Source organism: Megascapheus bottae, chromosome 19 (genome assembly GCF_031878675.1).
Source record: "Megascapheus bottae isolate mThoBot1 chromosome 19, mThoBot2.hap1, whole genome shotgun sequence".
Taxonomy (NCBI): Eukaryota; Metazoa; Chordata; class Mammalia; order Rodentia; family Geomyidae; genus Megascapheus; species Megascapheus bottae.
This window is the reverse complement of record NC_143527.1, coordinates 43,374,836-43,389,948: the sequence shown is the minus strand read 5'-3', so window position 1 is coordinate 43,389,948 and position 15,113 is coordinate 43,374,836. Positions and strand designations below refer to the sequence as shown.

The 15,113-nt window shown below is 41.2% G+C and overlaps 1 protein-coding gene across 8 annotated transcripts in view; it reads left to right on the top strand.

Annotated features, from left to right (window-relative positions):
* Ptprm (protein tyrosine phosphatase receptor type M) overlaps positions 1-15,113 on the top strand; it is a 750,652-nt gene that overhangs the window by 702,707 nt on the left and 32,832 nt on the right. For 4 of the 8 annotated variants that reach the window (XM_090353477.1, XM_090353475.1, XM_090353473.1 and 1 more), the window contains 4 exons: positions 9,205-9,321; positions 10,014-10,064; positions 14,006-14,160; positions 14,587-14,722. In XM_090353477.1, coding sequence (XP_090209603.1) covers positions 9,205-9,321; positions 10,014-10,064; positions 14,006-14,160; positions 14,587-14,722 — 459 coding nt within the window. The remainder of the gene's footprint in view (positions 1-9,204; positions 9,322-10,013; positions 10,065-14,005; positions 14,161-14,586; positions 14,723-15,113) is intronic. The other 4 variants (XM_090353479.1, XM_090353478.1, XM_090353476.1 and 1 more) reach the window with 1 other exon arrangement.

The window sequence follows — 15,113 nt, the reverse complement described above, 5'->3', positions numbered from 1 at the left end:
TATTCAAGGTTGATGCTGTCCCGTAAATCACAGCTCCATTTCCAGCTTTATTTCCAGTTAATTAGAGATAAGAGTTTCATGAATTTTCCTGCCCAGGCTAGCTTCAAACCCGGATTCTCAAAGCTCAGCTTCCTAATAAGTGGCTAGGATTAGAGGAATTAACCGTCAGTACCTAGTTATTACTGTTCATCTTTAAGGTAATTAATAAAAATGACTTCTAGAAACAATCTTAAAAATGGAAACAATCTTAAAAATGGTGGCTCAAGCCTGGAAGCCTAATTACTCAAGGTACTGAAAGTTGAGAATCCTGGTTCAAAGGGTAGCCTAGGCAGAAAATTCCTGAGCCTTTTATTTCCAGCTAACCACCAAAAGACCAGAAGTGGAGCTGTAGCTCAAGTAAGAGTCCCAGTCCCTGAGTTTAAGCCCCAGAGCTTAAACAAAAGAACATTTGATACTAACTCCTGTGGTATAATGGGAAGAGTGAAGGCCCACTGGGAAGAAGGGTTTTGGCTCATTCTAGCTTTATTGTAATCTACCCACATGACCTTATTATATAAGTAACTGAACCATTGTAGGCCTCAGTTTTCTGGTTTGCCAAAAGACACACTAGATTGCCTGGTTATTTAAAGTATTCCCAGTCGCACAATAATCCAATTATATGATTTTCTCAAATGACAACTTCTTCTTATCCATCCATGAAACCACACTCAATCTTGATGGCCTTACTTGTGGTATCCTCTCCCTTGAGAAACTTCCCATCCCATTGGAAATAGCATTCTTTTGACCGCCTATAGTAGTGACTGTGTTTACCTTCTTTTTAAATGTTTTAAATTTTTTAAAATTTTTTGCCAGTCCTGGGCCTTGAACTCAGGGCCTGAACCCTGTCCTTGGACTTTCTCAAGGCTAGAGCTCTACCACTTGAGCCACAGCATCACTTCAGGCTTTTTTCTATGCATGTGGTACCAAGGAATTGAACACGGGTCTCCCTGCATGCTAGGCAAGCATTCTACCACTAGGCCAAATTCCTGACCTACCCTCTTTTTGTGAAATGGGGAACCAAGAGGTTAGGTAACATGCCCAAGGTCACATGACTAACTAAAAACCTGTCTGGCTGTAACCCCAGATATACATCCCCAGGGAGTAGTCTGTGAACCACTTGTCCTACCTCTCATCCTTTCTTGAGTTGTTTGCTGCTATGCACCTCTCTTTATAGGATATTACAGCCCTGTGCAACTTCCTTGTATGCTCAACAGTGTCTGAATGGGGTCCTGATTATCATGAGCTTTGAGCTGTTCAGATGACTAGCAAGACACTCAGAAGGCCAAGGCCTTGGCCTTACTGCAGCCCTGGTGCTGATATATCTTTCTTGACTCACCTAGTTTCAGGTTAGGTATTGGTAGAACATGGGGGTGTCCCACAAAATTAATAGAGAGAGCATGCAAAGAATTTTAAGTGTTAGAACATTTTACTCACCAGGTTATCCAGTATCCTTGGTGCCACATAAGAAAGCCAGAAAGTCCTATGACTTGCACAAGATCACAGATGAAACTCTGACTCTGACATGTATGGAGACCAATCATGGGAGCAAAAAGGGACTTTCATTCTTCACAGCTCGGTCACGTATTCTCTAAGGTACCTTGGGCCTGTATTTGTATGCTAGCAATGTTACTGTTGCTCAAAAGATCTCCAGGAATCTTCAAGAATACTCTTCAAAGTGCTTAATGATAGCAGACCTCCTTACTTTGGCAGAAGGACTTGATTCTGGGAATGGCTAAAAGTTAAATCTCTTGCATAAGGTAGGGAACACATAGTCTGGATAAGTGCCTCTCTTGCTTTTCTAGCTGCCCTTGGCATGTGCTGCTAGCTGGCTAAGTTTTCATCCAAATGAAGTAGAAAGCAAAGGAACAAAACAGATCTGTGAGGGGATGCTTAAAAATCCCTCCAAAGGTATCAGGCTGTATGCTTCTTGTACCTGATAAAAACCAGCATGGATATGGATGTGCCCTTAGGGCTATTAGAAATACTGGATGATCTTGAAGTCATCAAATTAATTAATGTACTAAATTTTAAAATGGAAAGCTAGTGTGGTGGTAGGGGTTCGGGGTTTACACAACTAAAAGCATGAAAGAGGGAATTCCTGATACTTAAAAGTTATTTTCCCAAATTCACATCATCCAGACCTCCAGAAGTACTTGATTTAGTGTTGGTTTTGAAAGACTTCAAGAATGTTGCCCAGAGGAACTCCCCACTACCCAGCCAAACAAAATACACCTTGAAGGGAAAAAGTAGGAAGTCTTAAAGTAAGCATATATGCATGCACCTGGGTTACACATGCATGTACACATAAATTTCATTTTTTCATACTCTCCTTAAGACAGCAGTATCTTATTCCTCATTATCTTATCCCACATTATCTTATCACACATTGTATGTATGCTAAAGAGTTGGTCTATGACCTACATTGCATGGGGTAGATGGTGGAACCTTTAGAGGCAGGGCCTTGTAAAAGAAACTTAGGGGCTGAGTGTTTAGCCTAGTGGTAGAGTGCCTGCCTAGCATGCACAAAGACCTGGGTTCAATTCCTCAGTATCACATACATAGAAAAAAGCCAGAAATGGTGCTGTGGCTCAAGTGGTAGAGCTCTAGCCTTAAGAAAGCCCAAGGACAGTGCTCAAGCCGTGAGCTCAAGCCCTAGGACTGACACAAAAAAAAAATTGTGAAAAAAGGAAAAAAAAAAAAAGAAACTTAGGTCATTGGAAATGAGCCTAACTTTAAGGAGTATGGAAGTACAGCCTCATCTTCTCTTTCTTTTCTCCCTGGCCTTGAGCTGAGCACATCTCCTCCCATACACTCTAGCCATGGCAGCTTGCCTGCACCTCTCCAGAGCCAAGACACCATGAATTAAAATCTCTGAAGCTGGGAGCCAAAATAAACCCTTCTTTTATATAAATTGGTTATCTGAAGCATGTGTTCCATGACAGAAAGCCGAGTAAAGCGAGTTAGAATAACACAAGCCAAGTACATGTCCTTCTTACTCCATCACTCTGGGATGAAAGCCATCTATACCTTTATGATATTTAAATGAGCTAGCTATGTTTTCATTCCTATAAGACATCTATGTTTTCTTTTTTGGAATCTAGTGTGTCTGGTTTTTGAAAACAGATCCAGCAGTTACTCTTGGCCAGCGTCTGTGTGGTAATGTGCTTTGAATAGCTGTGTTTTAGCTATATCCAATATCTCCATCAAAACTGTACTCAGCAGGTGAACCCAACTATTAATAGTTTAGTCATTCTCCCTTTAGCTGTATCTTTCAAAAAGAAAAGGTCATTGAAATTCTTGTCATATCAAAGCTTAACAGCTGCCTTTTTCTTTTTTTTTTTCTCTTCTACCCCTTTAAAATTGTGTTTATGGGGCCGGGAGTTTGGCCTAGAGGTTGAGTGCTTGCCCAGCATGCACGAAGACCGGGGTTCGATTCCTCAGTACCACATACATAGAAAAAAGCCGGAAGTGGTGCTGTGGCTCAAGTGGTAGAACTCTAGCCTTGAGAAAGTCCAAGGACAGGGCTCGGGCCCTGAGCTCAAGCCCAGGACTGGCACAAAAAAAAAATTGTGTTTATAGGATCATGCTATCATGCCCCTAACTTAAGAGCTAACCATTGAGTTTCTTAATATGTTGTCTGAAACATGGGCTTTTTCAGCAAAATGAATCCTCAAACTCTGTGGTCATCTAGACTACAGTTCACAATATTAGTGTTCCCACTTGAACAGCAGATTCAACTCATAGCACCCCAGATATATAACTATTCATTAAGTTCATGTCACAAGAAGACATTCTCAATCCCTAACTCCCTTGGCCAACATACCAAATATATAACCAGAAAGTTTACAGTAGCTAAACCACCTTGATAATCTTTCCATCTGTAAGGAAGAATTCAGGCAAGATGTGAACCTAAGTAAGGATGGTAGAAAAGTTTATTAGCAAAGAAATATTAATGAGGAAGAGAGCTATGGTATGGACATGCCATGGAGAAGGTAGCAGTTTAACCCGTGTCTGCTATGTTTGTCATTTTTGGCTGTCTGCTTTGTAACAAAGCTTGGTCTTGGATTGATAGCGTAGTATTAATTGAATGGCTTCCTGATTGGTAAGTCTCCTTTTGGTGTACTATAAGATTGTAAAGCCTAAGACTTACTATTGGGTTCTTCTTTATGCTTTTGTCGTTCTGCTTCCTTATTCTTCAGTAGCTCCCTTCCATTTTGTTATCTGGCAGGTTTTGGTGTATCTGTCTTTCCTGTCATCTGTAAGTTCTATATACCACAATTATCTGATTGGCTGCTTTTTCTCCTAATTTTCTACAATCAATCGTTTGGGGCTGGAAAAATAGGTGAAGTCAGTCCACAAGACTTGCCTTGGGTACTTCTCATTCTTTCTGTCTCTACCCATTCTTGCAGTTTGCAGATTTTTACTGTGTCAAAAGAGATGACAGATAAATAGCCCTGCCTTTGTTTCTAATCCTATAATTTAGCATCCAGAAATAAGTGTGGTGGGAAGGGAGCTTAACTGCTTTTATCAGTTTATTTCCTTGGTTTTAACTTGGCATGTCTTTAAAATAGTATTATTTCCTGTCTCTCCCGCTATCTATCCTGCCTGGAACCTAAACAATCCCCTGGGGAGCTTTAGGAGCCACACACGAGACATTGCGATTTAACTGGCATCAGCTTTGAAATTTGTTTAGCCATACCTCCCAAGTGACTCTGATGTGGAGGTCAACTTGGGAACTGCTGAGAGACGGTTCAAACCCTCGACAGGTAGAGGACTTGAGATGGCACACACTCCTGTGTCCTCACATCAGCCCAGTCCTTTTTGTTTAAAGCTGTGCTGCTCAGCATTAAGTTCCAGCCCAGTACATCACCCCAGAGTGTTAGAAATGACTCTCTGAAATTTTTTTTTCAGTACTATAACTTCAAAACCCTGGTGTTAGTTATACTGCTCTCTGTGCTGCTTCATATTTATGAACTTTCAAAGCCCCAAATGATCAGCCCCTTTGGAACAGGCCCTGTAGCCCTGAGTGAAGCAATGTGTACATTGCTGGGCTCAGTACTACCACTGCTTGCTTGATTGATGCCCTGATGGAACCTGTGCTCAGGCACAGAGCTAATTAGGCAATCCTGATCTAGGCCTCTTTCGCAGCTGGAGACTGCAGCTTTACATCATTAGATGAGTGAGTCACAGAGCCCACAATGCAAGCTGGGCAATCGCATGGGGCTGTAAGAGGCAACAGAGCCTGGCGCAGGATCCGTTGTATGGTGCCTGTGCTCAATAGGCATCTCAAACGCAATGGTTTTGGCATGTGTCTGTTCAGATTCAGGACAGGAGGTGGCTGCAAGCTCCAGACCTACAAAATCTCCATCTAGAGAGAAGGAAACATACTTCATCGTCCTGTGCCATTGTCTTCGGGCATGGTAATAACTTGACTCAAATCCAAGCAGTTAAAAAAAAAAAGATATGAAAAGGAACCCAATTTAGAAGGGTTTAGTAGGCTGAAAACAGATGTGGGCAAAGCATTTCAGGATATTCTGGGAGATGAGAAGGGGAGGACCAGCTTTGAAAGAGGACTGCCTCTTCTGGGCCCACCCAGCCAGGTGCCTTTGTGTGGGAGCGGCTCTGCCTTGGATGAACTCTGCCTTGGATGAGCTCTGGAAGGAAGCACCCCGGGCTTCTGGTACTGAAGCATCCAGGCATCCTTCCTGCCCAGGCAGCCAGCCCAGGCATCCTTCTGGCCCAGGGTGCTCAGCGGTGCCCCAGGCTCCTTTGTGAACTTTTCAGGAACTTCGTGTGGAGACCAGCTGCTGCACCTGTTGAAAATCAGAGCTGATGACTCTGCAGCAGAGCTCCTGTGGAGCAATTGTGAGATTCTAAGTTCAAACCCCAACTTCCAACCCCACAAAAAAGGCAGGGAAGGAAGAAAGTTGGAAGGAGGGAAATCTGAGAGCAGGGAGGGTAATGTGCCTACCAGAAGAAAAGACAAGTGTAGAAAATGTCCTGCACCCATTGCACCCTGCCATTTGTAAATTCGTTTATTAACAGATGCACCAAAATGAGGCACTTTTACTAGGTAAACTAACCCTTCTATAACACAGTTTGCTCTATCAGAATTTCCAGAGAAATACATGAATCTTGTAATCATACGTGCATCCTATAATTTAAAAACTGAACAGATGTAGCCAGGTATGGTGTATAGCTGCCATTGCATCAATAGAGAGGTGAGGCTCATGGGTTCCAGGCTAGCTTGACCTATAAAACCAGACCCTTCCTTAACAAAGGATAGAAAGTAAAAGATGAATAGTATACATATGTGCTGTAATTTTTAGCTATTGTTTAATTGAAATCACATAAAAATAAATACAGAGCAGGCACTAATATGTACCGTGTAAGCACCTTTGTTAATTAACATTGGAAAAGTACAATGCTAGACATCCTATAAATGAGATTACGGTTGTTATAAAGTTAGATATCTTCATTTCAGACTTACTGTATATCTGGGAAAGGAGAAAGTACAGGTCTGTCTTACTCTAGGATGTTTCATATACTCACTGGTATCCATGATGTGTACTCCTGAGATACGAATAATCCCCTTTGATAAAGGCACAGATAATGTCCCCATGTGAGAGGGGGGTCCCACAGGAAATGAAAACCTGAATAAAGGCTGGCACATTTTTGCCATCTGTTTCATCTGTCATCAACTAATATTTCTTCTTTATATTTTGTCAATTAAGCATCATAAGGCCTACCTAAAACTTTCAGAGGGCTGGGATTGTGGCCTAGTGGTAGAGTGCTTGCCTAGCATGCATGAAGCTCTGGGTTCCATTCTTCAGTACCATATAAGCAGAAAAAGCTGAAAGTGGTGCTGTGGCTCAAAGAGTTGAGTTCTAGCCTTGAGCAAAAGAAGCTCAAGGACAGTTCCCAGGCCCTGAGTTCAAGCCTCAGGACTGACAAATGAATAAATAAATAAATCTGCCAGGAAGTCTCATAGGAATCAGTTCCAATAATGAACAACCACAGACCATATTGGAAACCTTTGCACCACAGGTGTTTGGTGTTCTGGGGAAAGTCTTATCAGCCCATATTCCTTTTAATAAACATTTCCAGCCTGGGATTTTCCTTCCTATACTGATGGTGCATTTCACCAGGAAATGCATCTCATATGTCTAGTGCATATTTAACATGTTTGGGATGGGATTATCAGGTGCTTCAGAGTCTGCAGACAGAAGTAAAACACCACCCACAAGTCCACTGGCTGGTAATAAGCAATTTCCCAGCATTGTAAAATGAGTGTCATCCTGGCTCCAAACAAGCTCATTTCATCCAGGAATCAGACAAGATTTTGTGGTATTTGAGATATATATTAAAGAATTGAAACAATCTTCAATTGGCCCAAATAAGTAGGTGGGAAGAAAGATTCTCAACAGAAGGAATGGTTTGCGTAGGAGTTGGATCCTGGGTTCTATTTGGGGATTAGGATAAACTGTCCTTGAACATTAAAAATATTATCAGATAGAAAGGAGAGTGGCAACAGATAAGGCTAAAAATTCATGCTGTGGCCAGATTTTCAAAGTGTCTTATATATAGCAATGAAGAATCTTTATTTAATTTTGCATACAGTAGGAACAGGAGAGCTTTGAGCTATGTTAAGAATTGCACTTAGGACGCGTTTGCTGATATTCAGTTATGTGGAAGGCCTGTGCAGGATGGACTCAGAGCCCAAAATGAGGCTGTGGCAGAAGGAGTACTAGGTGGGAAAACTTACCAAGTATCCATAGCTCATACTTATAATCTTAACTCCTGGAGGCTGAAAGTTGAATTGGTCTAGTTTGAAGCCAACTCAGACAGAAAAAAATTAGTAAAACCCTTATTGCCAACTAACCAGCAAAGAAACAAGAGTTTCTTACGTGGCTCACATGGTGCCAGCCTTGAGCAAAACAGCCCCCAAAAAACAGCCTTCAGGCCTGAGTTCAAGTCCCAGGACAAGTATTCCCTGCCCACCCACCTCCCCCCAGTGGAAAATTAGCTCTGCAGAGACATTCCTAATTTTAGCAATGCTTTGATTTGGGGGAAAAATGGCTGTGATTTGGCCAGATTCTCTGCCTAGGTAGCAGGAAATTGCAGTGGCTTTAATAGAGGTCAGCAAGAAAGTAACAGAGCAAGAATTCTCTTTTAGACATTTTGCTTTTGAGGATATCCAAAGGCAAAAGCTCACAAAACAAGTAAACAATCACTTTGTGCATATGGTAGAGCAGAGTTAAAAGCTATCCTTGGAGATGCAGAGACAGGAACAGGTAGAACTACCAGAAATTTGGGAGAAACAGAAAAAAAAAATCAAACTTAGAGGCTAAGGGTGGCTACAGGTCCCTGCCCAGCCTCTGCATCTAGTCTCTACCCCCTCCCAAGTTTCACTAACATCTGGAAGTTCTACTCAACAACAACAAAAAACTTAATAGGCCAGGCACCTATCATCTTAGCTACTTAGGAAGCTAAGATCTGAGGATTGAGATTCAAAGCTAGCTGGGGCTGGAAGATCTGTGAGACCTTTATCTCCAATAAACTACTCAGAAAAAGCCAGAAGTGGTGCTATGGGTCAAGGAGAGTGCTACTTTTGGTCACAAAGAGGCTCAAGGGAAATACATAGACCCTGAGTTCGAACCCCAGGACCAGGAAAAAAAAAATATAGGATGGGCCAAATCTAACAAATGCCTTCTACTTAAAATTCTCTCAGGTCAGAGGTATCAGCTAATATTTAAAGAGTATGTTCATTTCTTGTCTGTTTCATGGAAATTACTTGTTTTAAAATGAACCTGTTTTCTAAATTAGGAACCATGCCTAGCTACTTCTCTCTTCAGAAAGAGTCTCTTTAATATATAGCGTTGATACTGGTTTTCTGCTCAATAATTTCCAATCACTTTCTGAAACAGGAAAAAAATGTAAGATTCAAAATAACTGAAAAATGTAAACTGTCTTTTATGGTTTACATTCCCAGGCTATTAGAAGTGCATGGGAATAATTATATTCATAAGTATAGATATCTTCATTATAGTAATCTGTTAACTCTAGGCCATGTTCTTAAACTGGTCCATGGTTCAAATTTTGCTTGCTTTTGGAAAGAAAATAGACCATGTTCTAAACCCATCATTTCCTTTGTGTTTTCTTAAGGTCAAATGCTGTAAATACTGGCCAGATGATACAGAGATATATAAAGATATTAAAGTTACCCTAATAGAAACAGAACTACTGGCAGAATACGTGATAAGAACATTTGCTGTTGAGAAGGTAAGTGTAAAAGTGAGAATGATCCTATTGTCATTTCATAAACTCACGGGTTGATTCCCAGTGGTATCTGAATGCTGATAGGCTCTGGTGCTGTCTCAAAGCTGCATCTTGCCTTCTGATTCTATATTGTAGCTCAGTTCCATCTTTTAAAGTAAATCATTCCCATTTCACTCTCTTCAAGTTTTGCAACCAAACACAAGGCAATATCTGTGCTCTTCTGGTCCTAGTTGATGTTACTTGGCCCATCTCTCTGTTCACAGAATGAAGTTGGTTAAACTTAGAGGATAAATTTCTCTCACCTTGAGTATTCACCCGAATTTCCCAGTAGTGAGTAAGGATCAGTGTTGAGACACAGGTCCCAACTCCTCCTGGAATCTCTGAAGCACCTTGAGGCATTTCAGGCCTCAGTTCAGTCTGGACTGAAGGGGTTTCTAGACAAAAGCAGATCTACCTGGAAACCCAAGTGATCAGTCTCCATCAAACACCTGATACTGTTGCATGAACCGACTCCTCCATTCATACTCACGCCCATCCTACTGTATCTATCTGGAGTTGCTGGTGTTGGGTCAGTGAATGCTGAGCTTTGGCTCTATCCTGCCTCATCCCATATGCATGGATGGGGCATCTTCTCTGGGAAGCACTGTAGGGCATAACAGGGAATTTCCTTATTCCCTCTCTTTCTGCTGACATAGGGAGGGGCCGGAGGTGAAGCAAACTGCAGTCCATCCAGAGAAGTGTCACAGGTAGGCTGTGTGGGGAAGGTGGAGGTGAGGTGGCTGAGAAAACATTCTGCCTTCCAAACGCCCACACCGGCTTTTCCATGGAGAGCTGTTTCTTCAGAACTGAGCCTTGAATGGACTTAGCAATTTTGTTATGAACTTATTCTGCTTATACTACTGAGTGGTAGCAGCTCTCATTGGGCATCCTGGATTCTGAGCAGCTGCTAGCCAGTTGGCTTCTGACCTTCTCTTTGCTCTATATTCACATTATGTCTAAATGTACTTTTTGGATTAAGAAGACCATTTTGGGGGCTAGGAGTTTGGCCTAGTGGTAGAGTGCTTGCCTAGCATGCACAAAGACCCAGGTTCGATTCCTCAGTACCACATACAAAGAAAGAAGCTGGAAGTGGTGCTGTGGTTCAAGTGGTAGAGCTCTAGCCTTGAGAAAAGTCCAAGGACATGCTCAGGCCCTGAGCTCAAGCACTTGGACTGCAAAAAAAAAAAAAAAAAAGACCATTTTGTTTTAGGAAATCATAGCATCTGCTTATTGGCTAATTGACACTAATGGTTTAAAATATCATTCTTGATTTGCAAATCCAAATATGGAAAGACTGCAAAGACTTTATTTTAATGTTTCTCTTAGTATTTAACTATATATATATATCCTGTCTTTTTAAATAAGCTGGCAGGAGGCTTGGAGACTTCAAAGAATGTGAAGTTCTGCTTGACTTGTTCTTCAAGTTCTGAATCTCACACTTTGATGTCAATTTTTTTTCCCTTTTCTTAGGAAGGATTTGGGGAAAATTTCTGTGACCAATTTTTGTATGGCTCTTGGCAAGAATACTCATGAATAACTACATTGAAACAGTGATAAAAGACCCTCAATATTTTTTTCTTAAGCCATCACTTAAACCCTGAGTTCTTTGAACAATAGTTGGCTCTCTAAAAAGCTGAAAATGCATCTGTATTGCTCAAGACAGAATTGTTTGTTTCTTTACTCCTTCTTTTTAACCTCTTATTGTGTTCAGCTGCACAGTACAGCTTCTGAAACACCCAGTTATTTTAGGCATCAGATGAGCAGGGAGGAAATGGTATGAGAAGAAGAGGAGGAGAAGCCTTTGAATGCACCCAGGGAATCAAAATGACATGTTAGTGATTTTCTAACTGAGCAGTTAGAATCTTGGAGCAAAACAATGCATTGGACTTTATAGATCTCTTCTTGTACACTTGAAACTCTCTCATTAAAAAAGAAGCCAGAAACTGGTGGCTCATGCCTGTAATCTTAGCTACTCAGAAGACAGAGATTTTAGGATTTTGGTTCAGAGCCAGCTCAGACAGAAAAGTCCATGAGACTCCTATCTTTAATTAAGCGCCAAAAAGCCAGAAGTGGATCTGTAGCTGAAGCAGTAGAGTACAAGCCTTGAGTGACAAAGCTAAGAGTCCCCAGGTCCTGTGTTTAAGCCCCAGTACCAGCAAAAAGAAGAAAAGAAAGGAAAGCAGGTGTTTACCTAAAGATTCCAACAATTCTGATTCTGAGAGCATATTGCAACAAGAACCTAAAGGTAAAAAATGGTTTTGGATATTGTTCTACAAAATAAATAGACAGTTGCAATGTGAAACAGATGAATTCCCTGCATCTCACTGTTTTCTTCCTTTTTCCACAAGTCTGATTGTTGTATAAATGATAGAATGACCAAGTTAAAAGAATATCCATAACAGCTCCATAGATCCAGGCTATAAATATCTCCCTGCCTGTCCTGGCAAGTTACACAGTCTCTTGCCTAGGAAGAGATTGATACTCTTTGAAGGCAGTGGAATGTGATCGATCCTGTGTAAGAGACAGAGCTTGCACTTACTGATTCAGTCATCCACTTTGGGATAAGTGCCACAGTAGAACATGGTTTTCTTTTCCCATTATATTATGTAGAAAAATTAAATGGCTATTTTTACATACCATTAATGCTGTTATAATGAAACCTAAAAAATGTAATTAACATTACATTTCCAGTTGGGAACTGTTGGGGCTGTGATTGTTGGTTGTATCTATGGCTTTCATCCCCAATGTATTACAAAACAGCAAAAGGAGAAGCTGCTCTGTTCACATGAATAAGAATGCAAGTTGGATCAGAAGCAATTTCCTTTGCTAATCTAGTCAGTAATGAACATATTAAAAGGTGGAGTTTTATTGTAGAACCAGTTTTCTGCACTGTAGAAACTGACATTTAGCCTACTCCAAAACTGAGTCTTAAAAGATATTGCTTGGAAGCCCATCTAACAGTGGAGAGAGTTTGGGGTTTAGTGATGCTACAACTGAGTCTAACAAAGAGTGAAATACCCATTTTCTTATTTGGAATAGGTCAGTATTTATTGCCAAAGCTTCCCTAATTCTTGTTTACCCAGCCCATAGTTAGGAATTTAGGGATGACAGGGGTTCAACTATATTAATTCTGGTAGAGATTTTGAGGCTGCCAAAAGTTAACTTTTATCCCCCCAGCAGTAGGAATTTGGGTTTGTAAGTACCCAGTACATTATTTGAATTATAATTCCCTAACCATTTAAATTCCAGCTTAAACTCTTCTAAAGAAGGGCATTTTCACAGTAAATCAAAAGAAAACAAAAGCACTTTTTTGGTGGATTATATTCTTACTGAGTCATTGTAACACAATGATAGCAAACAAGTCTTATCTTAAAATCTATACTTTGTTTGCTTTGCCGTATCTTTCCAAGCACATGAAAATTCTGAATTTATTCTTTGTTTGCCAAATGTGTGTGAATGATTGATAGAAAATGTGATAGTGTTAAAGTGTGTTTACCTTTAAGATGAAATGAAAGCAAAGCCGAGACCTGAGCTGAGGTGGTATTCAATCAATGCTTATCCAGTTCCAGCACAGAACAGGTCAAATTTGATCTCAGATGTTATGCGGCCTTAATTTTAGAAGTTATTTTTGTTTTCAAAACAGATTTTTTTCCTTAAGAGTCCTAAAGCAAGTAGCTGTAGTTAGAAAGCAAACTGATGGTTATGAATCAACTTATTCTTTAAAAAAAGAGCAAAAAAACAAAACAAGTGCTGTCTCATTTCTTTCTCCTCCCTTCTACTCAGTGGCCTGCAGCTATTCTACCCCATCTCTGCTTCTTCAATTTACTGGTCTAACAGAAATTCTAGCAAAATACCCCTTCAATCCCATGATAGGCATTTGCTGGCATGTCTGTTCCCCACTGAGAAAGCAACTTAAAGACAAGAGGTGATACCTTCATATCTCTATAGCTTTAGTACCTAAAGTAGTATGGAACATTGGAATTGCAAAATTATTAGTGAGTCGAATGAATAGGTTAAGTGTCAAACCATTTGAAAGATCCATATAAGGAACTGAGTTACAATGGAAATTAGTTCGCTGACGGATCTGGTTGGGTAGTATTCCTCTGTTTACACAGTGTGTGTGCCCTACAGTCCTTAGTATAAAGAGGTATGAGGTGGGGAAAGGAACCTGCATTTCAAGTGCAGTGAAAATAGGTACGGACCTATCCTGTTAGAATGTAGTCCTCTAGTTGTACAGAGTGTGTACCCTGAAGTACTTGGTACAAAGAGATAATATAGAGGACACACAAGAGCCAGGACCAAGTCCTGCATTTCAGGAGCTGATGTCAAGAAGCTTTTAACATAGTCTGCTTGATGGACAGAAATTTTGAAGAACCAATGAGATCATCTATTTGTGGAATTTCGCATGCAAATTAGCATGTTCCCCAAACATGACCCCCCCCCCCGCCCCTTTCCCATCTACAGCCATGGTTCTAAGGTCTCCTAAACCTTCCAGATTGTTAAATCTATGAATGACCTTCTTCCCCAGAAATTCAAGATTTTCCAGCCTTAGACTTTAACTCCTTAGGGATGTGTTGAGACCCTGATTGCTTATCATTTATTTTCCTTTGTTCTCTTCCACCTTGTGCTGTCGGACCATGGATTGCAGAGGGGTGTTCATGAAATCCGAGAGATCAGACAGTTTCACTTCACTGGCTGGCCGGATCATGGTGTTCCTTACCATGCCACTGGCCTGCTGGGATTTGTCCGGCAGGTCAAATCCAAGAGTCCACCCAACGCAGGCCCCCTGGTGGTCCACTGCAGGTGAGTTGAGTGCCCATTGACCCTGGAAGGGAGCAGCAGGGATGGATTCGGGAGCTTACAGAGGGTGATGAAACTGTTTGGAACTGGATAGAGGAAAATGTGTTTAATACCTGACTTGTGTGCCTTTAGGTAGTTAATGAATTTAGAATTGAAGGAGAAGAAATGGAGTAGTTTTTTGTCTGTTTTGTGTCGGTCATGGAGCTTGAACTCTGGACCTGGGCACTGTCCATGTGCTCTACCACTTGAGCCACAGAGCCACTAATGATTTTCTGGTGGTAAATTGGAGCTAAGAGTATCACAGACTTTATTTTTTGCTTAGGGCTGGCTTTGACCCACAATCCTCAGCTCTCGACCTCCTAATAAATAGCTAGGATTACAGGCTCACACAGTAGTTTTTGTCCACTGACAGACCCTCTTTTTCTGCAGTGCTGGTGCAGGAAGGACTGGCTGTTTCATCGTCATTGATATCATGTTGGACATGGCAGAAAGAGAAGGAGTGGTGGACATCTACAACTGTGTGCGGGAGCTGCGGTCACGGAGAGTGAACATGGTGCAAACAGAGGTATCCCAGGCCACCCTCCATCCCAGGGCTTGGTCCCCTGTGTCTCTCATGCACCCCCACCTCCCAGGGTCACAGGTAGAAGAAAGCCTGCCCACTGTTTCTTCAAAATGGCCTGGGAGAAAAGGGATATGCCTGCAATTCTATGTCCTTCTGGCCCTTCCTTTCTGTTGTGTCCTTATTCCTTTCATAAACAAACCAAAAAGGAAGTTTTCCAGATGACAGCATCTGGGTCAAGGGGACCTAGTAGAGTCTCTACATTAAGCATTCAAGGTTTCAGTACCTTTTTTCTTTTTCTTTTTTAACTCTACCTTTTAAACTAGCTGGGAACCAGAGCAAGACTACTCTTGAGAATAACTCGGCGTTTGCCAAGTGGCTTTATGGTAATCACTGT